The 21,214-nt window shown below is 37.1% G+C and overlaps 1 protein-coding gene across 1 annotated transcript in view; it reads left to right on the plus strand.

The window, feature by feature from the left end:
* LOC113053030 (receptor tyrosine-protein kinase erbB-4-like) overlaps positions 1–21,214 on the plus strand; it is a 300,154-nt gene that overhangs the window by 208,328 nt on the left and 70,612 nt on the right. Inside the window, exons 6-11 of the mRNA XM_026217631.1 lie at positions 4,256–4,374; positions 6,154–6,295; positions 8,474–8,587; positions 9,153–9,279; positions 10,275–10,348; positions 16,265–16,355. Of these exons, the coding sequence (XP_026073416.1) occupies positions 4,256–4,374; positions 6,154–6,295; positions 8,474–8,587; positions 9,153–9,279; positions 10,275–10,348; positions 16,265–16,355 (667 nt within the window). The remainder of the gene's footprint in view (positions 1–4,255; positions 4,375–6,153; positions 6,296–8,473; positions 8,588–9,152; positions 9,280–10,274; positions 10,349–16,264; positions 16,356–21,214) is intronic.

The raw sequence follows: 21,214 nt of genomic DNA on the forward strand, positions 1-21,214 counted from the left end.
TGTATTAATTTTTTTCAGTGAAGAGTTTTGAGTGATTTTTCTCTTTGTGTTTGGTGTTTTATTAACAGTAAAGGAATAATTCACCCCCAAATTTAAATAGGTTAGTGTTTTGTTTTTTAAACCTTCATGTACCCACACTTTCAACCTTCAAGTTTCCTCCTCCTGCTAAACATCAACTCTATTTTGAAGAGAAAAAAACAAACATTTGCTAGTTCACAGTGACTTCCATATTACCCCCCCCCCCCCCCCCAACTAAATTATCCCTTTACTATCCCTTTAATTACAGTCGGCAGCAGGTAGCCTACTGTCCCTTTAAAACCTGCTCACATCTATTATACAGACATGCATCTGTTTCATTCAGTTGTTTACTTTCATTTTAGACAAAAATGTTTTTGTGCATGCGCTTTGAGTGCGCTCAGACAAACCACACGTCTGAACAGTACACGAATGAAACATTTAAATAACCATTAAGGCGTTAAAGCCGATGCGCACACACACACACACACACACACACAAAAGTACTTTTGTGAATAAGTGCAGTGTCCCATGAGAGTAACTCTATCGCTGAGTTATCACTGATGTTAATGTCTGTCGCACTATATTAATTCTGCGGCGCCAGAACTGCATCTGATAGAATGTGCACTGTAGCACAATACAACGATATTTGTTCAAAAGCAGATTGTGGAGACATTTGTCAAAAATCTAGATATTGCACACCCCTACCCTCGGCAGAAATCGTGGACCGGGGGGCAGACCGGACCACAAGGGCACTTTAGCGTCAGCCACTGTTCGTAAGTAATCGATTTGGAACAGCATCTCAAAACTCTGTGTCGTACAAATAGCTAAACACAAAGGAGATGGCTCTCAGCTGATTTCAATAGAGTTTTGCATTAGCTTGTTGCTAAGCTAACTTTGTGAAGCTCTTTACAGTATAAAGGACAAGGTTCACAGTACACGATTTTTAATAGAACATTCCATTTCTAATTATAGTGAACTTTTGTACTCTTCATAAAATGTTATTTATTGAAATAAATGTATACAGTCCTGTTCAAAGTTTGGAGTCAATTTTTTTTTAAGAAATTAAAGGATTAATTCACTTCCATAATAAATATTTCCTGACAATTTATTCCCATGTCAACCAAGATGTTCATGTATGTCTTTTTTCAGTTGAATGAATGAATTATGAATGAATTATGCATTTATATAGCGTTTTTATAGTGTATTGTTGTTGTACACCCAAAGCATCCACTTGGATGATGCAAAAAGAACACACCAGCTACAAGTGGAGAGTAGAGAGAGTAACAGAGTCAATCACGTGATTGGGGATTTTTAGGAGGCCATGATTGACAAATGGCAGGGGGTCAATTTGGCCAGGACACTGGGGTAATACCCCTACTCTTTACGAGAAGGCCATGGGATTTTTAATGACATCAGAGAGTCAGGACCTCAACGTCTCATCCGAAAGATGGAATAGAAATTAAGTTTTTTGAGGAAAACATTCCAGGATTTTTCTCCATAGAGTGGACTTCAATGGGGATCAATGGGTAGATATTCCAAATTGCAGTTTCAATGCAGCTTCAAAGGGCTCTACACGATCCCAGCCAAGGAAAAACGGTCTTGTCTAGTGAAATAATCAGTCATTTTCTAAATAAAAAAAATGTATATGTTTAACTACAAATGCTTGTCGTGCACAATGAGAGAGATAATCATGCTGCTTAACTTCTTTTTTTTTTTTTTTTGGAATTGCATGCTATGATACAGAGGCATCATTATTTACTCATTCTCATATACTGTAGTTCCAAATTCATCTAAACTGTTCTGGTATGGTAAAATCTGTGTAACTATTCTCCAAAAATGCCTATGTTATTTTCCATAACACACGTAACAGCATATTGGTTTGGAGCAAAAATTAAATAATTTTTTTTTTTTTTTTCTGTGAAGTAAAAATGTTGCAAACATAAGCAGCTCACTAGGTTTTGGAGAAGACCCTGTTCTCTCTTTCTTTTACTGTCTAGTATATTCTGATCTCATTTAGATAGTCTTAAACAAACCTTTGCACTGCCTCCACAAAAACACTACATGTCACCGCACTGCACCAGATAAGTCTGTTCTCTCTTCTCCCCTCGTCTCGCCGTCCTCACCTTTCTTCTCATCACAGTGGTTAAATCCACAGCTTGCCTCGTCACCAGCCTCCTAGCTTGAGTAGTCTTAATTGTCAGAACGATAAGGATGAAGTAATTGGAGAACTGTGCAACTGTGAAATGGATTTGAGTTCCATCTCACGCTAATGAAACCATTTAGTAAGAGCATTAAACATTCTCACTGGATTTTTGCTCTAGCTTTTCTGTCATTTTTGCCAACTTAAATTTGTATTTCTTCTCAACCCAGTGGATACTGAGTAAATATTTCAAACAAGTGTATTCAAATAATGATTTTTTTAAGCATAATTAGACTTGGAATCAATTTGTGCATTGCTAAACTGGGATTACATCTTAACAAGAGCACCACTTTTTGACCTGAAATCGGTCTGCGCAATAAAACACGGCATTTGTGCTGCTAATGAAACTCTCAGAGGCTTAATATTCTGTACTTTATAGTCGTCTGTGTATTTTATCAGATTGATAGTGTATAACTGCCAGTGCCACATGTATTTTTAAAAGCGTGTTTTATGGCAAATGAATCAGCAACATCATTTTTCTGAGTGGCTCTTTAGTTCAGTGCAGTGTCTTTTGTTTTTGAAAAATAAGCCATTTGGTGTCTATGCGGTAATAGATTGCACCACCATAATGGCAGTGGTAAAGTGGTATTTCAGAGGAAGGCCAGTTCACACTAAATCTGTTCATATAATAACTTTTATACACATGCCTCTCATAGTGAACTGAATATGTACGGAATATGTAGATTACCTTTTTCTATCAACATTTTAGTTTCAGTGTTATAGAAATGTATAAGGGAAAGTGTGTATAAAAAGAGATCACCATGCAAATTAGATTTTATTACAGTTCTCTTAAAAGGGTCATATCAAACATTTTTATTATAAAGTTTTATAATGGCCATTAACCTTTCTCTCTAATCCTTAACAAATAAACAAGTTGTATCTGTCTGACTTTCACCACACAAAAAAAAAAAAAAAAAAAACACCTGGATGGGCCCTGTTTTGGTGACCCAGTCGGTATCACTGATGTGTAAACACAGCTGATCATGTGATCATTTTTAGATGTAAAGTTTAAGAGGTTCAGAACAAGTTTTCTCTCTCACGCAGATGAGCTTAGTTTATATAGAACACAAGCTCTGAAAGTTCTAATATTTTTCAGTAATCAGTGCGTCTTGCATGAATATTTAAAATATAAATATTCAATTAGCATGAGATCAAAAAAGTTGGATGTATAATAAATATACTAAAATTAGAAAATGTTTAAAGTAGTTTTAGATGAAGTATAGCATGTTACCCAGCAGGGAACTGCTGTCACAACTTGAAATTTTGTAATCATACCCAGATCTGAATCCTGTCTTACAAACTCTTGATAAAGAATTAACAAGCATTTGTAAAAGTCTGGGTGGTGTTTGTCAGCCTGAACAAGCATACACATACAAATGCTGCTGTGGAAATTACAGCATTTTACAACCACTGTGCTACCAACACACACACTCATATTCATACAAGGACCGATACATAAATGAAAATGACAACCTTTGTAGGGTTAGAGTTAGAAAAAGCAATGCCTTTCTCACCAACCCTAAACCTTTGTATTGTAGTGTGCCTATGTATCCCCCATTTGGATGGGAATTCTATTGTGCTCCTGAGGTTCGTTCCCATCCTGGCAATGTAAGAAGAGATACAGTATGTCAGCCAAGCTTTCGTGTCTGCGTTTGCATCCTTATAGTTTGTAAAGGATATTTCTGACCTTATTTCAAAAAGCTCCCCAAGCTCATTCAGCAGCTACGCTGGAGATGTATTCTGCATGCCATATGGTTGGAATTACTGTGAATGTCTGTATGCATTACTATGAGTATCAGTAGCAGAAATAGGAAAGCAGTGCAGCTTTGTGATCACCATCACTCTATAGTTAAAGAGACCACACACCCCACATGTTCTCCCTGGTTAGAGCTCTGTTTACTTATAGTATGACTTTTACAGGCATCCAGACAGCTGTGTAGTACAATGAGGCATTATGGTTAAAGAAATCATCACACAAATGCTCATTTAAAATGCATATTTCTTTTACATTTTCCCTTATCTCTTGTTCTTTCTCAGTGACGAAGACCGTGTGTGCTGAGCAATGTGATGGCCGCTGTTTTGGGCCGTACGTCAGTGACTGCTGTCATCGTGAATGTGCTGGAGGCTGTTCTGGACCAAAGGACACCGACTGCTTTGTATGTCTTCAGTATTCCTGTAACACACTCATGCACTCAATCATATTAGGGACTGCAGTGTCTAGTACTGTCCTGTGTTGACTAGTCATGAATCACATGACTTCAGTTTGTTCTACAGTATATGGTGACAGCAGGCCGAAAATTCCTCTGTCTACAAACTGTGTCTTTGTGTGTTTGGCTGTAATTGTCAAATATAAAGTGGGATTTCACAGTCTGAGTTCATCAGCAATTTTGCATGTTTCTATTTGAATACAGTTTTTTTCATTACAATTTATTTATTCGGCATCATAATTTGAGTGAAAGGTTAAGAAATAAAAATATTCCTAAAGCATTTATTGATCTTAGTTAATGGTAATGTCAACATTTACTAATATATTATTAAAATATAATAATGTATTTGTTCATATTATTTAATGGACCTACATGAACTAACAATGAACAGTTGTATTTGTATTAACTAAGGTTAACAAAGGTTAATAAATAATGCATTAACTAATGTTAAATAATGGGACCTTTTTGAAAAATAACATGAATTTCAGAATGTCAGGATTTTTATTTATTTATTTTTTTCAACACAAGTTACATAATCAGCATCACCATTTGTGAAAAGTGAAAGTTCAATGGAAAAATGTACATTAATTTCAGAATATCTCAGTATTTTGTTAGCTTCAGGGTCAGCAGCACTTGAGCTGCGTGAACTTCACAAATTTGTGTCAAGCCTGGTTATCATGTTTTCCAGCATGATTTAAGGTGATCCAATGAGATGATCCAATGAGTATCTTGAGCTTCAAAGGAAGTAAGAACATTTGATATAATTAGAATATTCGATTTTGAATCCCTTATTTTCAATGAGGACTCTTTGAACCCAACTGTATGTATAATTATGCAAATGTGGAAGTGCCGTGAAACTGGTGTGGTCATGCTCAAACATTAAATCAACAAACAGTCAACATCTTGTATGGGCTACTAGTCAAGTTCAAACCCTAACTTTTTTATATCCAGTGTCAATTTTACATTCCAGCTCTCCATTTTTGAGTTTTTGTTCTTCAATGAAATTCAATTCTCCAAAATAGATCCATGTTGCCTACAGATGAATCGCTTTTGACCAAAAATCTCCCTATAGGACATGTTCTTTGCACGGGAGATACCATTAAAATCTCATTTCCACCCACAATACCTTGCTGTGAATGAGACTGGGGGCCAAACCTCTGTAGCTCTTTTGTTACGTGCTGCCTGGGCAGATCCCGAGTGTCTTTGACTGCTCCTTATCTCTCCGGCCCTTAGAGAAAGCGATTTATCGCACCTCTTTGGTTTTTTTAATTAGTTATCCTCAGCTGTAATCATTGGTATTGTACTTCACAATTTTTCCTTTTTAATTGAAAATGCACTTTTGCTGTATGCATTGGGATTTGGATCAATGCCTTTATTTATTTATTTATTTATTTTACATCTCAGCCACTCTTAAGGAAGAAAACAGTTCTTTTGTGCATCTGACGGCAGGCTGATAAAGCAAATAACTTTTATATTCTGTAAGCCTGTTTGAATCATTATTTATTTGTAGCATTGCTACTTTATATTGCTTATATGCGGTATTGGTGTTGGTTGACATACTTTTTTTGTGGGTCGGAGCTGATTAGTGGAGCAATTTTGTGTTCAGGCACATTTTTCTATTGCATGAAATCCTAAAATGAGACTGTACAAGTAGCAACATAAGTTTTGTCAGCTGTTTTATTAAATAAATGTGTATTGCTGTCAATAACTTTGTTTCTCTGTGTCCAGGCCTGCACTAATTTCAACGACAGCGGTGCATGTGTGACGCAATGCCCTCAACCCTTCGTCTACAACCCCAACACGTTCCAGCTGGAGCACAACCCACGGGCCAAATACACATATGGAGCATTCTGCGTCAAAAAGTGCCCACGTAAGACAGACAGAGCAAACTAAGACAAACATGTGTATGCTTACGCACACGCTTCTAGCTGGATCTTTCACTCACATAAATGGATATCAGGTGCCATGTTGAGGCGCGTTCATATTTGGGAATGCAAGCATGTTTCAGATTGACTGCAAATGAATCGGACCGGCTGCACCTGAGTCCTTGCGCTCCTCTGAGCCCCTGATGTGATGCGGTACCCATTTAGAGCCCCAGGAGTAAGCATGTCTGCTAAATCTCACTCAGCTTCTTGACTTCTGATTTCCTCATTGACTTGAGGAAGGAAGGAAGGAAAGAAGGAAGGGTATGTGTATCCCAGGGGTCTTCAACAGAGGATCAGTGGCAGAACAGCAGGGGGTCCACCAATTTTTTGATCTCAAAATAATTAATGTGAAAATAGTAAAATATGCATTAAAACTGCATCAAGTTAATCCTCATGTTCTGTTCAGATTTTTATTTATTTATTTATTTATTTTTGCTTCTCAGACACCAATAATATTTGTGTAACTAAATTTATTTTACACTTGTATTATTTTAATAAGTTACTCTAACCTGATCAAATCCTAGTAGAGAGATATTATAAGGTGATGCATTCCGTTTTTTTTGCCAGTCATGTGATTTGGGCCTGCTGAAAATGTTCAGCTTCGTCTTCACGTGAAAATTTACATAAAAAATATATTAAAATAGAAAACAGTTGTTAACATTGTAATACAGTTTCACAATATTTCTGTGGTTTCTGTATTTTAATCAAATAAATGAACCCTTGGTGAGCATAAGAAACTTATTTCAAAAACATTACATACTAATCCCAAACCGACTTTATGAAATGTAAGCATGTTTAATCAGAAGTGTCCTGAATTTTCAACTTGATACTTCAGTGATTGTTATTATTATTTTTTTTTTTTGAGCTATTAAATTTTCTGAGCTATTAAACTTTCTGAACAGAATTCCCACAGTCATAGATAACCTGGTAATATCAGGGAATTTGAAAATGTAATTTCCAGGTTATGCAAATTAACAAGATCCTAATATATTGAATTGGCTAGAAGGCTAGAAATTGCTCTTTTTGAATGGCAACTCTATAAATTTCATGAACATCTAGAAACGTCATGGAAATTAATGTGTCAAGAAGTGCAGGGATCCTGCCCGAGACACCAAACAGAACAGTTAACTTCAACCACAGCAAAATAATTTATTGTCCAGTCCACATTAAAATGTATCTAATAGAATTAAAATGCACATCTTTAATGTTTGTTTTATTTGCTTTGCAATGTCAGCACCATGACAAAAGTATGTCAATATATCACTATACATACAATTCAACACATTCTTAAACAGAAAGTTCCTGTTCCTTCTCTATTTCTCTATCCAATGAGAATAGACCTGACGGGGTAATTATGGAGATAGAAATCTTTCGTACCAGCTATTGTATCTTTCATTGTAACAATAAAGCTTAATGTGAATTGACCTGACTTCTTTGAAAAGAAGCGAACGGTGAAAGAATGAAAGAGAGCTGTGATAACAGTGATGATAGGTGAGCACGAGTGCCATGATTCCCTCTTGCTGGGCCGCCACTGCTGCAGAATGAAGGGTTTTCACACTGACAGACACCCACTCCAGTGCTCAGTCCACGATGAATGTTATTGTGCAGTACTCAGAGACCCGCCCCAAAACCCAAACCGCCCTCCACAGTCACGCAAGACCAGTTTATTCAGTGGGGCGACTGTGAAGTGCTCAGTTTCTCTTGGCTGTCAGGGTTGAGAAGGTGAGGGCTGTGTTTTTACCCAGGGTTATTTGTTCTCCTGGTGTCAGATGTTAAATCTAGTGCCACGTAGTTCTTCACAGTAAGAGTCTGAGATTCACGTTACATGTAAGAGGTGCAGAGAGATGTCCATCTTTCTTTATCTGTCCCTCCATGATCCCCTCTCTTCTCTCTGGTGATGGATGCCACGCTGCACAGTCACTGCTGGAGATGGGTTCTTTCCTTCACGCACACAGTCACAGTCCCCACTGCATCCGTGTGGATGTGTTAATGGTTTTTGTCTGGGAATGGATGTTTCTTCTCTACCATTTTAAAAAGTCAATGGCCTTTTTCAGAGAGATTGCTAAGAGTTAGAGCATTCCACCATCTGACCGTTTGTTCTGCTTCTGTGTGTGGTATGGCAGATAACTTTGTGGTGGACCACAGCTCCTGTGTCAGAGCCTGTCCCACCAACAAGATGGAGGTGGAGGAGAATAGGATCAAGATGTGTATCCCCTGCACTGATATCTGCCCAAAAGGTGATCACACACACATCATCAGAGGTTACCAAAATGCCATGTATTAGGGTTGCCACCAAAACAAATTTCTATTTGTCAGTTTCAATACCATTGAAAATTTAATAATTTGTGATTAATGTAAGTAATTTGCTGCATTTCATTTTATCTTTATTTCAATAAACAATATAGATTTAAATAGTTTAGTTAACATTATTTAATAAATTCTTAATTTAAAGTATATTTACATTTTATAATGATTTATATGGTAAATAATGACAAGTCACTCAACTGTTATCAGGATAGTGCAGCCTTTCCAGTGAACAAGCTATCTTGTCCGACAAGCAGTGCTGTGTTGTGACAAAACTAGCTTTTTTTATTATTATTATTATTTTTAAAGAGCTTGACTTTAACATCTTTAAAGCAATTTAGCAACCTACAATTCAAATTAGTTTCCACAGTTATACTGCAGTAATAGCAAAACCTTTGAAACCTTGCTTACCAATTTCTGAAAGGATCATTTCACCTGAAATTCATTAATCTTTCTCTCGAAGTTTTCTGTTTCACACAGTTTTCTGGTTTGTTACAGCATGCGATGGAATCGGCACTGCCAGCCTTCAAATGGCTCAAACCGTAGACTCCAGCAACATCGACAGATTCATCAACTGCACCAAGATCAACGGAAACCTGGTGTTCCTCATCACAGGCATTAAAGGGTGAGAGTTGCTCCTTCGAACCATCTATTGGCTCGCTTCACAGCCATTACACTCTGCTTTACAGCTAAATATCGGATATTGGATTGTCGGAAGCCATTTGACCTCTGTTGCATCCTTTCATCAGATAACATCAGCTTTAATGATGCAGGAGGGGAATCATGTAGAAGAAAAACACTAGGGAAGCCCTTCACATCAAGGCTGTGTTAAAAAAAAGACACTGGCCAGTTTAATAGCACACGTTAAACGTACCGTTAAAACACTTTTTGGGTTCAGACAGTCAAGCAAGACCTATGAGACCTTCTACTGACTATCAAGACGACCACAGTTAATGTGATTTTATATAAGAAATGTGCTGCCCCCTTTTTATATAAGTGCTGTGAAATATTTGATTGTCAGATTGTCAAGAAGTCTTTTGACCTCTGGTTGACCCGTTCCCTCCATTGGCCTTTTTTGATCCCGCTGTCTCTGATTGGTCGACCCTCTAACCCCATATAGCTGACTCTGCTCTTAAAGAGCAATCCAGGGCCAAAGCCATGTGCACACACACATACATCTTGATAGGCATACAGATGACATCATCTCCACCACAAACTGTGATATGGAGTGCAAATATGTCTTACATGTATTCCCCACACAGACACTCTCACACACGCTGCATCAGCAGGTGTTCTGGACGCATCCTCCCTAAAGATCTCCGGCTCAATGGTGCTATTAAATTCTGCTGTACTGTGCAACAGAATAGCATAAGGCATGGTGACTTGGAAAAGATGTAGAAAATTCAACATACTGGGATGGATGGAGTCAGCAGGCACTGGTCAGAGTGGATTTGTGTTGATAGCCTGCACTTTGATAATAATTGGCTTTATGTTTAAGAGCTTGTTTCATAATCAGCTTCATCTGTTAGAAAAAAAATGCAGATTTTCTTCGATGTAAAAATGTTCCTGTCAGTATATACCAAGTATTAATGTACTTGCATCAATCTCTGTGTGTTACAGGGACGTATACCACAACATAGAGCCTCTGGATCCAGAGAAACTCAGCGTGTTCCGCACCGTCCGAGAGATCACCGGTAAGTCAAGTTAGTTTTATTTGGATTGGGATTTTACATATATAATAGCATAATACATATTATTTTAAAGCATCTTTGAAAAAATAATAGAGAAAATTAAGCAAGTAAAAAAAAAAAAACATTTGAATAAACCTTGAGAGGAAGCAGTACTCAGCAAGGGGAGCCCATCTTCCTCTGGCAGGCACATACTGTAATCTATATAAATAGGTGCTGTTGGACAATTTTTAATAGCTACATCACACACACACACACACACACACATATATTTTTATATATATTACACATATAAATTATTTATTAATTAATATTATCAGGAAGTGATATGTACCATTTCTTAACTCTTGTTACTACAAATTCATACCACAAATCATCTTGGATGTCCTTTTCTTCTTCTTCTTTTTAATAAATTATTACTTTTATTCAGCAAGAACATGTTAAATTGATCAAAAGAGACAGTTAAGGCATTTCATGTTACTTTGAATAAATTCTGTTCTTTTTAACTTTCTTTTTATCAAAGAAAAAATGCAATGTATCACAGTTTCCACAAAAATATTTAGCAGCACAATTATTTCCGACTTGTTTATGATGATAATAAAAATGCTTCTAGAGCACCAAACCATCTGATTTCTGGAGGATCTTGTGACACTGAAGCCTGGAGTAATGCCTGCTGAAAGTTCAGTTTTGTCGTCTAAGTTGTAAAGTGCAAAATATATTAAAAAAGAAAATAGTTATTTTAAATCATAATAATGCTGTTTTTACTGTATTGTTGATCAAATAAATGCAACATAAGTGGGCATAAGAGCCTTCTTTCAGAAACATAAAAAATATTACCAACTCCAAACGGTTTGCTCAGATTAAAATGGAAATATTTTACCTACATAAATATGTACCTTTATGCTTATAAGAGTATCGTGTTTTTAGCCACCTGCTATCACATTCTGAAATCAATTGAGTCACATTTCCTTTGCGCTTGTGTGATGACTTTTATTTGTATAACACACTAAGAAAGTGTTCCAAATCTGTCACTAATAGGGTTCCAAATCAGTTAGGGTGCTGCCTAACTGCAAGGCAGCTTCTTTCTTTTCAGAACATTAATATGCTTTCATAAAGAAGGGCCTGCGAGAAAAAGAAAAATGCTGGTTCGCATACCCAGATTCACATAATCCAGCTGATTTATTGATAAATACATAAAAAAATGTATAACACAGCACAGAGGAAAAGATCTAATGTATTTGTGCATTTGTAGATTTGTGTATGTGTGTGTGATGTGTGTAAGGGAGTGTGTGTTTGTACGAGTCTCCATTTTTCAGCAGCGAGGCCCTATATATGATGAATACATGATGAGGGAGATTTATCCAACTGAGCAGAGCTTCCCATAGGAGAGCAGGACTCCTGGCTTATAAGAAACATGAAAGCAGTTGAAAACACTTCTCTCTCTCTCTCCCTTTCAAGGTTTACCTCTCTCGCTCTCTCTTGCTATGGTGACAGTGAAGAGGGCTCTCCAAGTCAGTGAGGCATGCGTGTCAGCCTGTCACATCTATATGGATGTGGCCACAGTCTCTGACAGAACAATGTCTTCACTGGCTAGGTGTTATTTCTGCTCTGTGACCCCAGCTTGAAGATTTTGACAGATTCAGATGCGCCTGCTATATGTATTTCTTTACAGTGGGTTTTTAAATTGAATGTGTTTATTAAGTTTGACACTGAATTCAGTGTAAATTCTTGGCAAACGCATGAGAAGGTCATCTAACTGTCAGGAGTTGCAGCAAAGAAAGAACCTTCAGATGGCTGTAAAATGCATAATCCCTGTTCCTTAGCACCGACCAAGTCTGTTATTTAATTTTTGTATGACTCCCAGTAAACCCCAAGCACCCTGACTGACATTAAATGAACATTTCATGGTCTCAGTCGGATGCTTCCCCACCAGTATTTAAAGATTTGGGAAAATGCTTGCAGCTCTTGCTGGCACTGCCTTCAGCTCAAGCCCAGTGGGAATCATCTCTCAGAAGAGATGGTCTGAAGAGGCTGACCTGATTTACCCTCTACTCTGTCTCAAGTCTTGAGGGAGGGGTTAGTCCTATACGGAGCCCCGCACATGACACACAGGAAAAATATAAAGCTAAATCATGTCCACGATTTATTAATTCGTTCCCTCAATGTACCACGATTACTATTGCGTTCACTCAATTTATGAATTGTGCGCACAGTTTACTAATTCATTCCCTAGATTTGCTAAATCGTGCGCAAAAGCGATAGATATGTAAAGTAATATATTGTGAGAGTGACGCGTTACCATGTCCCATACGACTCAAAATAATAAACCACAAAGTTAACAAAACAATGTACTCCACTGTGCTGAGCAAGCATCTCTCTGCTTTCCTATTTCCCATTTATAAAGTCATAAGTATGAGCTCGTTGCATTCTTTTCTGTTTAAAATAAGTGGACAGTGGTTAGTGAATGCTAATGCTTAGCCTAAATGATATATGATACATGTATATATGTGTGTGTGTATATATATTATAATTATATGTATTTCTTTTCAGCCAACCAGCAGTTTTCTTTACTTCAATGTTTTAAACGATTTAATGTTTTTTGAAAGTTTCTTATACTTGACAATGCTGCATTTATTTGCAGTAATAACTGTTGATTTATTAGCCTATTAAAAGTAAGAAATATGAAAAAAAAAAAAAAAGTAAAAAAAAAAATACATTATTATTACCTTTGACATTTCTGTCCCCCTCCCCTCTCTGAAATAATGGCCACACTCCTGAAGTAACGTTATCAAAAGCATTTTGCCAGCTTTAGTATCATACTGATGCACGTACAGTATAAACTCTCTGGAGTCAGCAGCTGTGTTTTGTGTTACTCAGACTCATTTTTAGCAGTGCCCTTTGTGTTTCTTGCAATTCATTTGTGGGGCAGAATTACTCCCCTGATGTTAGTCTGAAGCCGACAGGTGTTCGCTGGGACCTCGTTAGCACTATTAGCATGATGAAGTCTCGCCTCCACATGTAAAATAAACAGATTACAACACAGACAGACAAGCGGCCCACTCTCAAGGCACTCTCAAGGCACTGCACACACACTCCTTCAGACTTCCTGTCGTTTAAGGCAATGAATGTCAGCAGACACCAAGCTAAAGACACCTCACTGAGACACCTCCTCTAATCTGCTTCCACAACCTCAGTTTAATTTAAACAAGCAGTGGAAAATTCTAAATCTCAAGTTTTTAACCCCTTTTTTTTTTTTAAATGATCAGTTTCTAAGAGTGAACATAATGAAATTTGTGTCACTTTTTGTAGGTTTTGCATTCATAATAAATAGTCTGGCTATAAACAATTTGAAAAAAGCTAAATTAATGTAAAAATATAATAAGTTATATAATAAGTTATGATTTATTGATGCCAGGTCTCTCTCCTCCAGAAAACCATCACTGGAAGCACATTTCTTAATTGAATGGATGCATTTATATTTACTGTAGTCTTTTCCGGTAGACATGCCAATGAATGTGGAAATTTAATTTTAACGAAGCACCGAGAAGCAGGCCAGGAATGATTACTGCAAGCCTAGAGATATGACCATAAATTCTGAACAGGAATAATATTTATATTAGCCTCTTAACACGATACAACTTTTGCTCAAACATGATGCTCCGAAAGTAATGATCTACTTTGAAGGCAATCAAATATCACGTATTACTGGAAATATGCACCATCCAGGCTTTGCATTGGAATAATTTATGTTCTCCTTGTCCTTGAAAAAGAAAGTCCTCTTTTTTTATTCTTTCTCAGGGCCTGTTTGTCTTTTCTTTGTGTGAATGCACGGGATTGTCTTCCCTTTTATTTATATATATATATATATATATATATATATACAGTCTTGTTCAAAATAATAGCAGTACAATGTGACTAACCAGAATAATCAAGGTTTTTAGTATATTTTTTATTGCTATGTGGCAAACAAGTTACCAGTAGGTTCAGTAGATTGTCAGAAAACAAACAAGACCCAGCATTCATGATATGCACGCTCTTAAGGCTGTGCAATTGGGCAATTAGTTGAATTAGTTGAAAGGGGTGTGTTCAAAAAAATAGCAGTGTGGCATTCAATCACTGAGGTCATCAATTTTGTGAAGAAACAGGTGTGAATCAGGTGGCCCCTATTTAAGGATGAAGCCAACACTTGTTGAACATGCATTTGAAAGCTGAGGAAAATGGGTCGTTCAAGACATTGTTCAGAAGAACAGCGTACTTTGATTAAAAAGTTGATTAGAGAGGGGAAAACCTATAAAGAGGTGCAAAAAATGATAGGCTGTTCAGCTAAAATGATCTCCAATGCCTTAAAATGGAGAGCAAAACCAGAGAGACGTGGAAGAAAACGGAAGACAACCATCAAAATGGATAGAAGAATAACCAGAATGGCAAAGGCTCAGCCAATGATCACCTCCAGGATGATCAAAGACAGTCTGGAGTTACCTGTAAGTACTGTGACAGTTAGAAGACGTCTGTGTGAAGCTAATCTATTTTCAAGAATCCCCCGCAAAGTCCCTCTGTTAAAAAAAAAAGGCATGTGCAGAAGAGGTTACAATTTGCCAAAGAACACATCAACTGGCCTAAAGAGAAATGGAGGAACATTTTGTGGACTGATGAGAGTAAAATTGTTCTTTTTGGGTCCAAGGGCCACAGGCAGTTTGTGAGACGACCCCCAAACTCTGAATTCAAGCCACAGTACTCAGTGAAGACAGTGAAGCATGGAGGTGCAAGCATCATGATATGGGCATGTTTCTCCTACTATGGTGTTGGGCCTATTTATCGCATACCAGGGATCATGGATCAGTTTGCATATGTTAAAATACTTGAAGAGGTCATGTTGCCCTATGCTGAAGAGGACATGCCCTTGAAATGGTTGTTTCAACAAGACAATGACCCAAAACACACTAGTAAACGGGCAAAGTCTTGGTTCCAAACCAACAAAATTAATGTTATGGAGTGGCCAGCCCAATCTCCAGACCTTAATCCAATTGAGAACTTGTGGGGTGATATCAAAAATGCTGTTTCTGAAGCAAAACCAAGAAATGTGAATGAATTGTGGAATGTTGTTAAAGAATCATGGAGTGGAATAACAGCTGAGAGGTGCCACAAGTTGGTTGACTCCATGCCACACAGATGTCAAGCAGTTTTAAAAAACTGTGGTCATACAACTAAATATTAGTTTAGTGATTCACAGGATTGCTAAATCCCAGAAAAAAAAATGTTTGTACAAAATAGTTTTGAGTTTGTACAGTCAAAGGTAGACACTGCTATTTTTTTGAACACACCCCTTTCAACTAATTGCCCAATTGCACAGCCTTAAGAGCGTGCATATCATGAATGCTGGGTCTTGTTTGTTTTCTGACAATCTACTGAACCTACTGGTAACTTGTTTGCCACGTAGCAATAAAAAATATACTAAAAACCTTGATTATTCTGGTTAGTCACATTGTACTGCTATTATTTTGAACAAGACTGTATATATATATATATATATATATATATATATATATATATATATATATATATATATATATTAATCCATTATTAAAATGTCTCAATGATTTATAGCTATCAGCTCTTCAATCTCCATTAAATAAATGGAGATAGGTGCAGGATATGAGAATAAAATATAATCAGGCACTGGTCACACAGTGGTCATATTTCTCAAATAATATATTAATTGTTAAATATCATGTACAGTCAGCACTGCTCATCCAGACTCATTATTGACTTTAATACGCCTTTTAAAATGGAATTACATTTTATTTATCATGTTGCAATGAAGTAAATGCATTTCCCTTGAACATTACAGTAGGTGGAATCGCTTGTGTCTGCAATGTGGGCTGATGATTTGCCCCACTGAGTATGTCATCTTGTGTTTACCAGGTTTTCTAAACATACAATCTTGGCCAGAAAACATGACTGATCTGAGTGTCTTCTCCAATCTGGCAACCATTGGAGGCAGGTCTCTCTACAGGTAAGATCCAGGGCTCACCCTTTGTTGCCAGCTCCAGAACTAATACCCTCCATCTCATACTTCCACAGGTCTATCACTGCCTTCAGGTGCACCTGGGAAACTCAGAGTCAGACATTCATTATTACAATATAATGAATAAAAGTTGGAGGAATAATAGTTTTATTGTGAAAATTATTAATTTCCAGCAATTATTTATATTTATACGTGATAAGTAACTGTTTGTAAATTATGAAATTAGAGTGGTTCACTTTACAGTTGTTGGGCCCTATAATACACCCGGTGTAATGCGACGAAAGGCACAGCGCAAGTGTTTGCTAATTTCAGTTCGACACAGTTTGCATTTTCTCATCCAGCACCATGTCGTTTAATTAGCAAATGCATTTGCGCTCTTTTGTGTGCCCATGGGCATGCTGGTCTAAAAAAGAGGTTTGTTCGGGTGCTATTTTAAGGAGCTGAAAATAGACTGCGCCATTGACCAACTCAAACCTGGTCTAAAGTCTGACGCAATATTTTTCTTTGTTATTTAAAGAACGTGTTAGTATAGGCGGGTCCTAAACACGCGTACACAGGGACACACAGCAGCACACAAACATAGCAAATATTAAAAATGAAAAGATTGCAATGCATTAAAAAAAATGTGTAGGCTAATTTTATATATATAATATATATATATATATATATATATATATATATATATATATATATATATATATATATATATATATACAAAAATTTGTTTAAAATGTATTCTCTTAATGAGTAAACACTCATTACTCATTAAGAGAATAGGGACAACCATATTTTTCCTCTGTGTCAATTATTAGAACATTATAGTTTCATTTATCATTATAATTAATCGTCCTTAGTTTGAACAGGTCTTAAAAGGCTATTTATTTGGAAATGTTCTGCAAAAGAGAAATGCATTTTACAATAATTGTGTAACAGGGGACCTGCAAAGACATAAAGTTGGCTGGATTGTGCTCAGCGCTAAATTTGTGACACATTTTGTTATGTTTTATTTTAATATTAGTTTATCTAGTATTTCCTCGTTTGTTTAATTCTTTTAGTGAATTGGGTTAAAACAGTGCAGGCAGCATGTGCAAATAAACAGCATAATTCTTTCATAGTGAATCCCCTCTTTTGTGTTTTCTAAAGAGGCCAAGGCTTTCTTGCCAAGAGTTCAAAGAGTATGAATGAAAAGCTGTATTCACGCAGTGCAAAACCCATTTGCTTAGAGTTAAAGAATCAGGAGAGACAGAAGAGTGAGGGAGCACAGATCTGCCAGGCTGTTTTAACGTTTGTGGGGTCATTTATTGAAAGCTCTACTGTACCAATTGCTGTCTGCCACATGATGTGCTCTGTGTCTGATGTGTCTGGCATTGGCTTTCTGCCCAAAACACAGAGAGAGAAAGGTAAAGAGAAAGAGGAAAAACAGAAGAGAAGTCCCTAAGAGGCAGATCACCGAGATGAGAGCGATGTCGGTGTCTAAGTGCACCTGCACGTTCTGCTGCCATCTCTGACTCTTCACTGAAGGCCGTCTCAAAGCCCCTTTGATGTGCTCTTCAGCACGCCTGCCTGTGATTAAAAACACCGTTGTGATTAAACCGATCTCATCACATCTGAAGTGGGAGATCCTTAGCGATGCTAGATGAGGGATGCAAGCTAAACACTTGCTTTAGAAATACAACAGCATCTCTCATACTGACAGTTCGCTCGTGTCTTTTGTTCATCAAGCCACCATTGTAGCTTTCTTTGTTTCAGATCTCATTCTTTTGTTTCTTTCTTTTCCATTCTGATCTTTTTTTGTCTGGCGTGTCTCAAAGTCTTCAGGCTAAACAAAGTTTGGATTTCTTTGTTGTTTTGAATGTTGAAAATTATGGCTCTGAACATTCTTGCACAATCCTCAAAAGTTAAATTGTGTAGAGAATCTTTGTTTTTTTTCTTCTTTATAACCTCTAATAATCTGTGCCTCTAAATGCTTACAAGCTTCTGAGACCCTTCTACTTGAATCTTTGCCCATTCTTCAGTTGAAAAATCTTCCAGATCACTGATAATCTTTGGTTTTCATTTCTCACTTCTTTCCTTAAATTTCACCAAATATTTTTGAAATGAAGTTCTTTAAGACTGAACAGGCCACTCAAGGACATTCTACGACTGGTCCATGAAACAACCTTAAGAAGATTTTGATGTATACTTTGGGATGGCTGTCCAGCTGGACACTCTAATGATCATCAAGCTTCATATCTATGTCAAACGAGATTTTACATCTCAAGGGGTTTATCCTATTAAAACTTTTTTACTAACTATGCACCATGGGCGTAGGTTTGGTCTCAGCTTTGGTGGGGACTCCCCCGGGAATTTTTTTTTAATTATTTTGTTGTAAGATACCAGTGATTTAATAGTGATTTCCTTTTTTATTTCAGACTGTTGGCAATACAGAATATCACATCAAAAATGCACTCTCAAAAAATAAAAAATAAAAACCTGAGACTGTGTAATGCTGAACAACCAAACATTTAATTAACATTAATTATTATGTACATTAGTATTTACACTAACAAAAGACACTCTGTCACAAGGAAACAAATCTAAATAAATAAATATAATAACCCTTTTCCATTATAAACACTATTTACCCTCCAGTACACTCACATTTATTTTGACTGCAAGATTATAAGTTAAGGTAACTTACAGGCTAATTGACATTCAGTTACTTGCTAACGTAGCATTCTATCATCCTGGGTAACACATACTATCACCAGTTAATACTATTTTCCACAGTAGAATCTGCATTTGAAAGCCTGGTCAGTCACTACTGCTAGTTTATTTGTGTGGCAGCTAGTTATTTTGCCTACTTACACTCTGACTCTGCTTTACCTGCTTTATGAAAAGCTTCTTACTATATGTCCCCTTTCTTCTTCATGGGTGGCATCTACAAAGTACAGTAAGTGGCAAAAAAAACCCGGAATATTAAAATGTTTTTACCCTGGCCTTTGTATGTGTCAGAGAGACAGCTCTGATAACTTACCGTCGGCATCGTCAACATGCGCGCGCGCGCGCTCACACACACACACACACACCACCCGCTCGCTGCTAGTGCAAGCACAAAAGTAGTCCCGGCCCGCGCGTGTAGCCTGTCAGATACCCCGCCATCAATCAACTTACAGCGATTCTTGTACTATCGTCGTCCTGGCCGTTATAATCTATCCAAATAACAGTGCAAAGATCCATATAGCAGTTCAAAGGAGCTTGCTAAATATTGGTGTGGACAAATTAGTCATCTCAAAATATTGATAGGGACTAGTACCTAGCGTCCCCCCCTAAACCTACGCCCATGCTATGCACCGAAGGCAACACAATCTTTGACAAAATGGCCTGATACTTCAACGAATCTATGATTTTCTTCATAAAGTCAAGATTTCCACTTCCTGTAACAGCAAAGCATCCCCATAACAAGACTATTCCAGCTTCAAACACACCCTTTATCCATGAGTTTAAAAAATAGAAATATGGTCACGTCACTCAATAAAATATTCTTCCAGAACTAGTTCTTCTTAGTCAAGAGTTTGTTCAGTGTCCGACATGAAGGTCATGCTTGTCTAGTTTCTTCTATCAGGTCATCTTGCAAGTCATTGGCAGTAAATTGAGGGGTTTTGTCAGTTCCTTTAACAAAACATTTTATTATTATTATTATTATTATTATTATTATATATATATATATATATATATATATATATATATATATATATATATATATATATATATATATATATATATATATATTAGTGCTGTCAAAATTAGCGCGTTAACGCATTCGATTAATTTGAAATATTTAACGCGTTAAAAAAAAATAACGCAATTAACGCGGTTGCAGTTTTTTTTTATTTCCAGTTGTGGCCTATGTGTGTTCAACGTGCAAAGAAATATGGATAAGACCCAGGAAGGACTTTTAGATGGAAAGTTTCAGTATAAAACTCTGCCGGATTACTCTTCAGTCTGCCACAAGAAACGGCAACATTAAAATCATGAACTCAAATGTCATTGTTTAAAAAAAAAAAAAAAAAAAAAAATGACTGTAACAGTGCGTAAATCAGACCTTTCTGTAACGCTAACGTTAATAAGCTTAAACGAAAATAACGAAATAATTGTGTAGCGGAGTATTTTTTGTATATAGTGCCGCGAACTGTCAATCACCCCTGTACGCGTGCATCACTGTCCTCGCAGCTGCAGCAACTTGCGCTCTCTCTCTCTTCATTAAGCTTTAAAACAAAAAGGGGACAAAAAGATCATATTGTCTTTGTGCATAGGCTATAGATTAATTAGATAAATGAATATCTAAATTTGTGCCTTGCCGTCTACGGTATTTTTTTAGAACTTAGAAAAAAGATGCTGCAGCCAATGAACAGCCAGCGGGGGCTGCAGGACGACTCAACCTCCGCAGACAGTTTTTAATGTTTATCAGACAATAAATACTCAAGATTTTGCTTTAGTATAACTCACAACGAGTTTCACACACCTTCTCCGGCCACGTTGAGTTGTTGACACTTAACAGTAGGAAAAGCGACACATGCGCTATTCACTTGTATAACTTAAGGGTGAATGGGTAATGTAGTTTCTGCTCTGGGTGGGATGAATTAGGAAGCTTGCATTGTGAAGGGCGCTCTGAAAAGCGGCAGCGCAGGCAAAAAATTAAAACCTCTATTAAAACAGATGTCCAAATGAGCGTACCGGTACGCTACAAGCACGTTCTGGGCGCACGGAGAGGTGGCGGTTCGCTCAAGAGCTATATTTGGAAGTGGCGGTACTGAGTACCCGTGCGTACCGGCCCACTTAAAGCACTGGCAATGACTATACTTTGG

This window comes from Carassius auratus, chromosome 34 (assembly GCF_003368295.1).
Source record: "Carassius auratus strain Wakin chromosome 34, ASM336829v1, whole genome shotgun sequence".
NCBI lineage: Eukaryota > Metazoa > Chordata > Actinopteri > Cypriniformes > Cyprinidae > Carassius > Carassius auratus.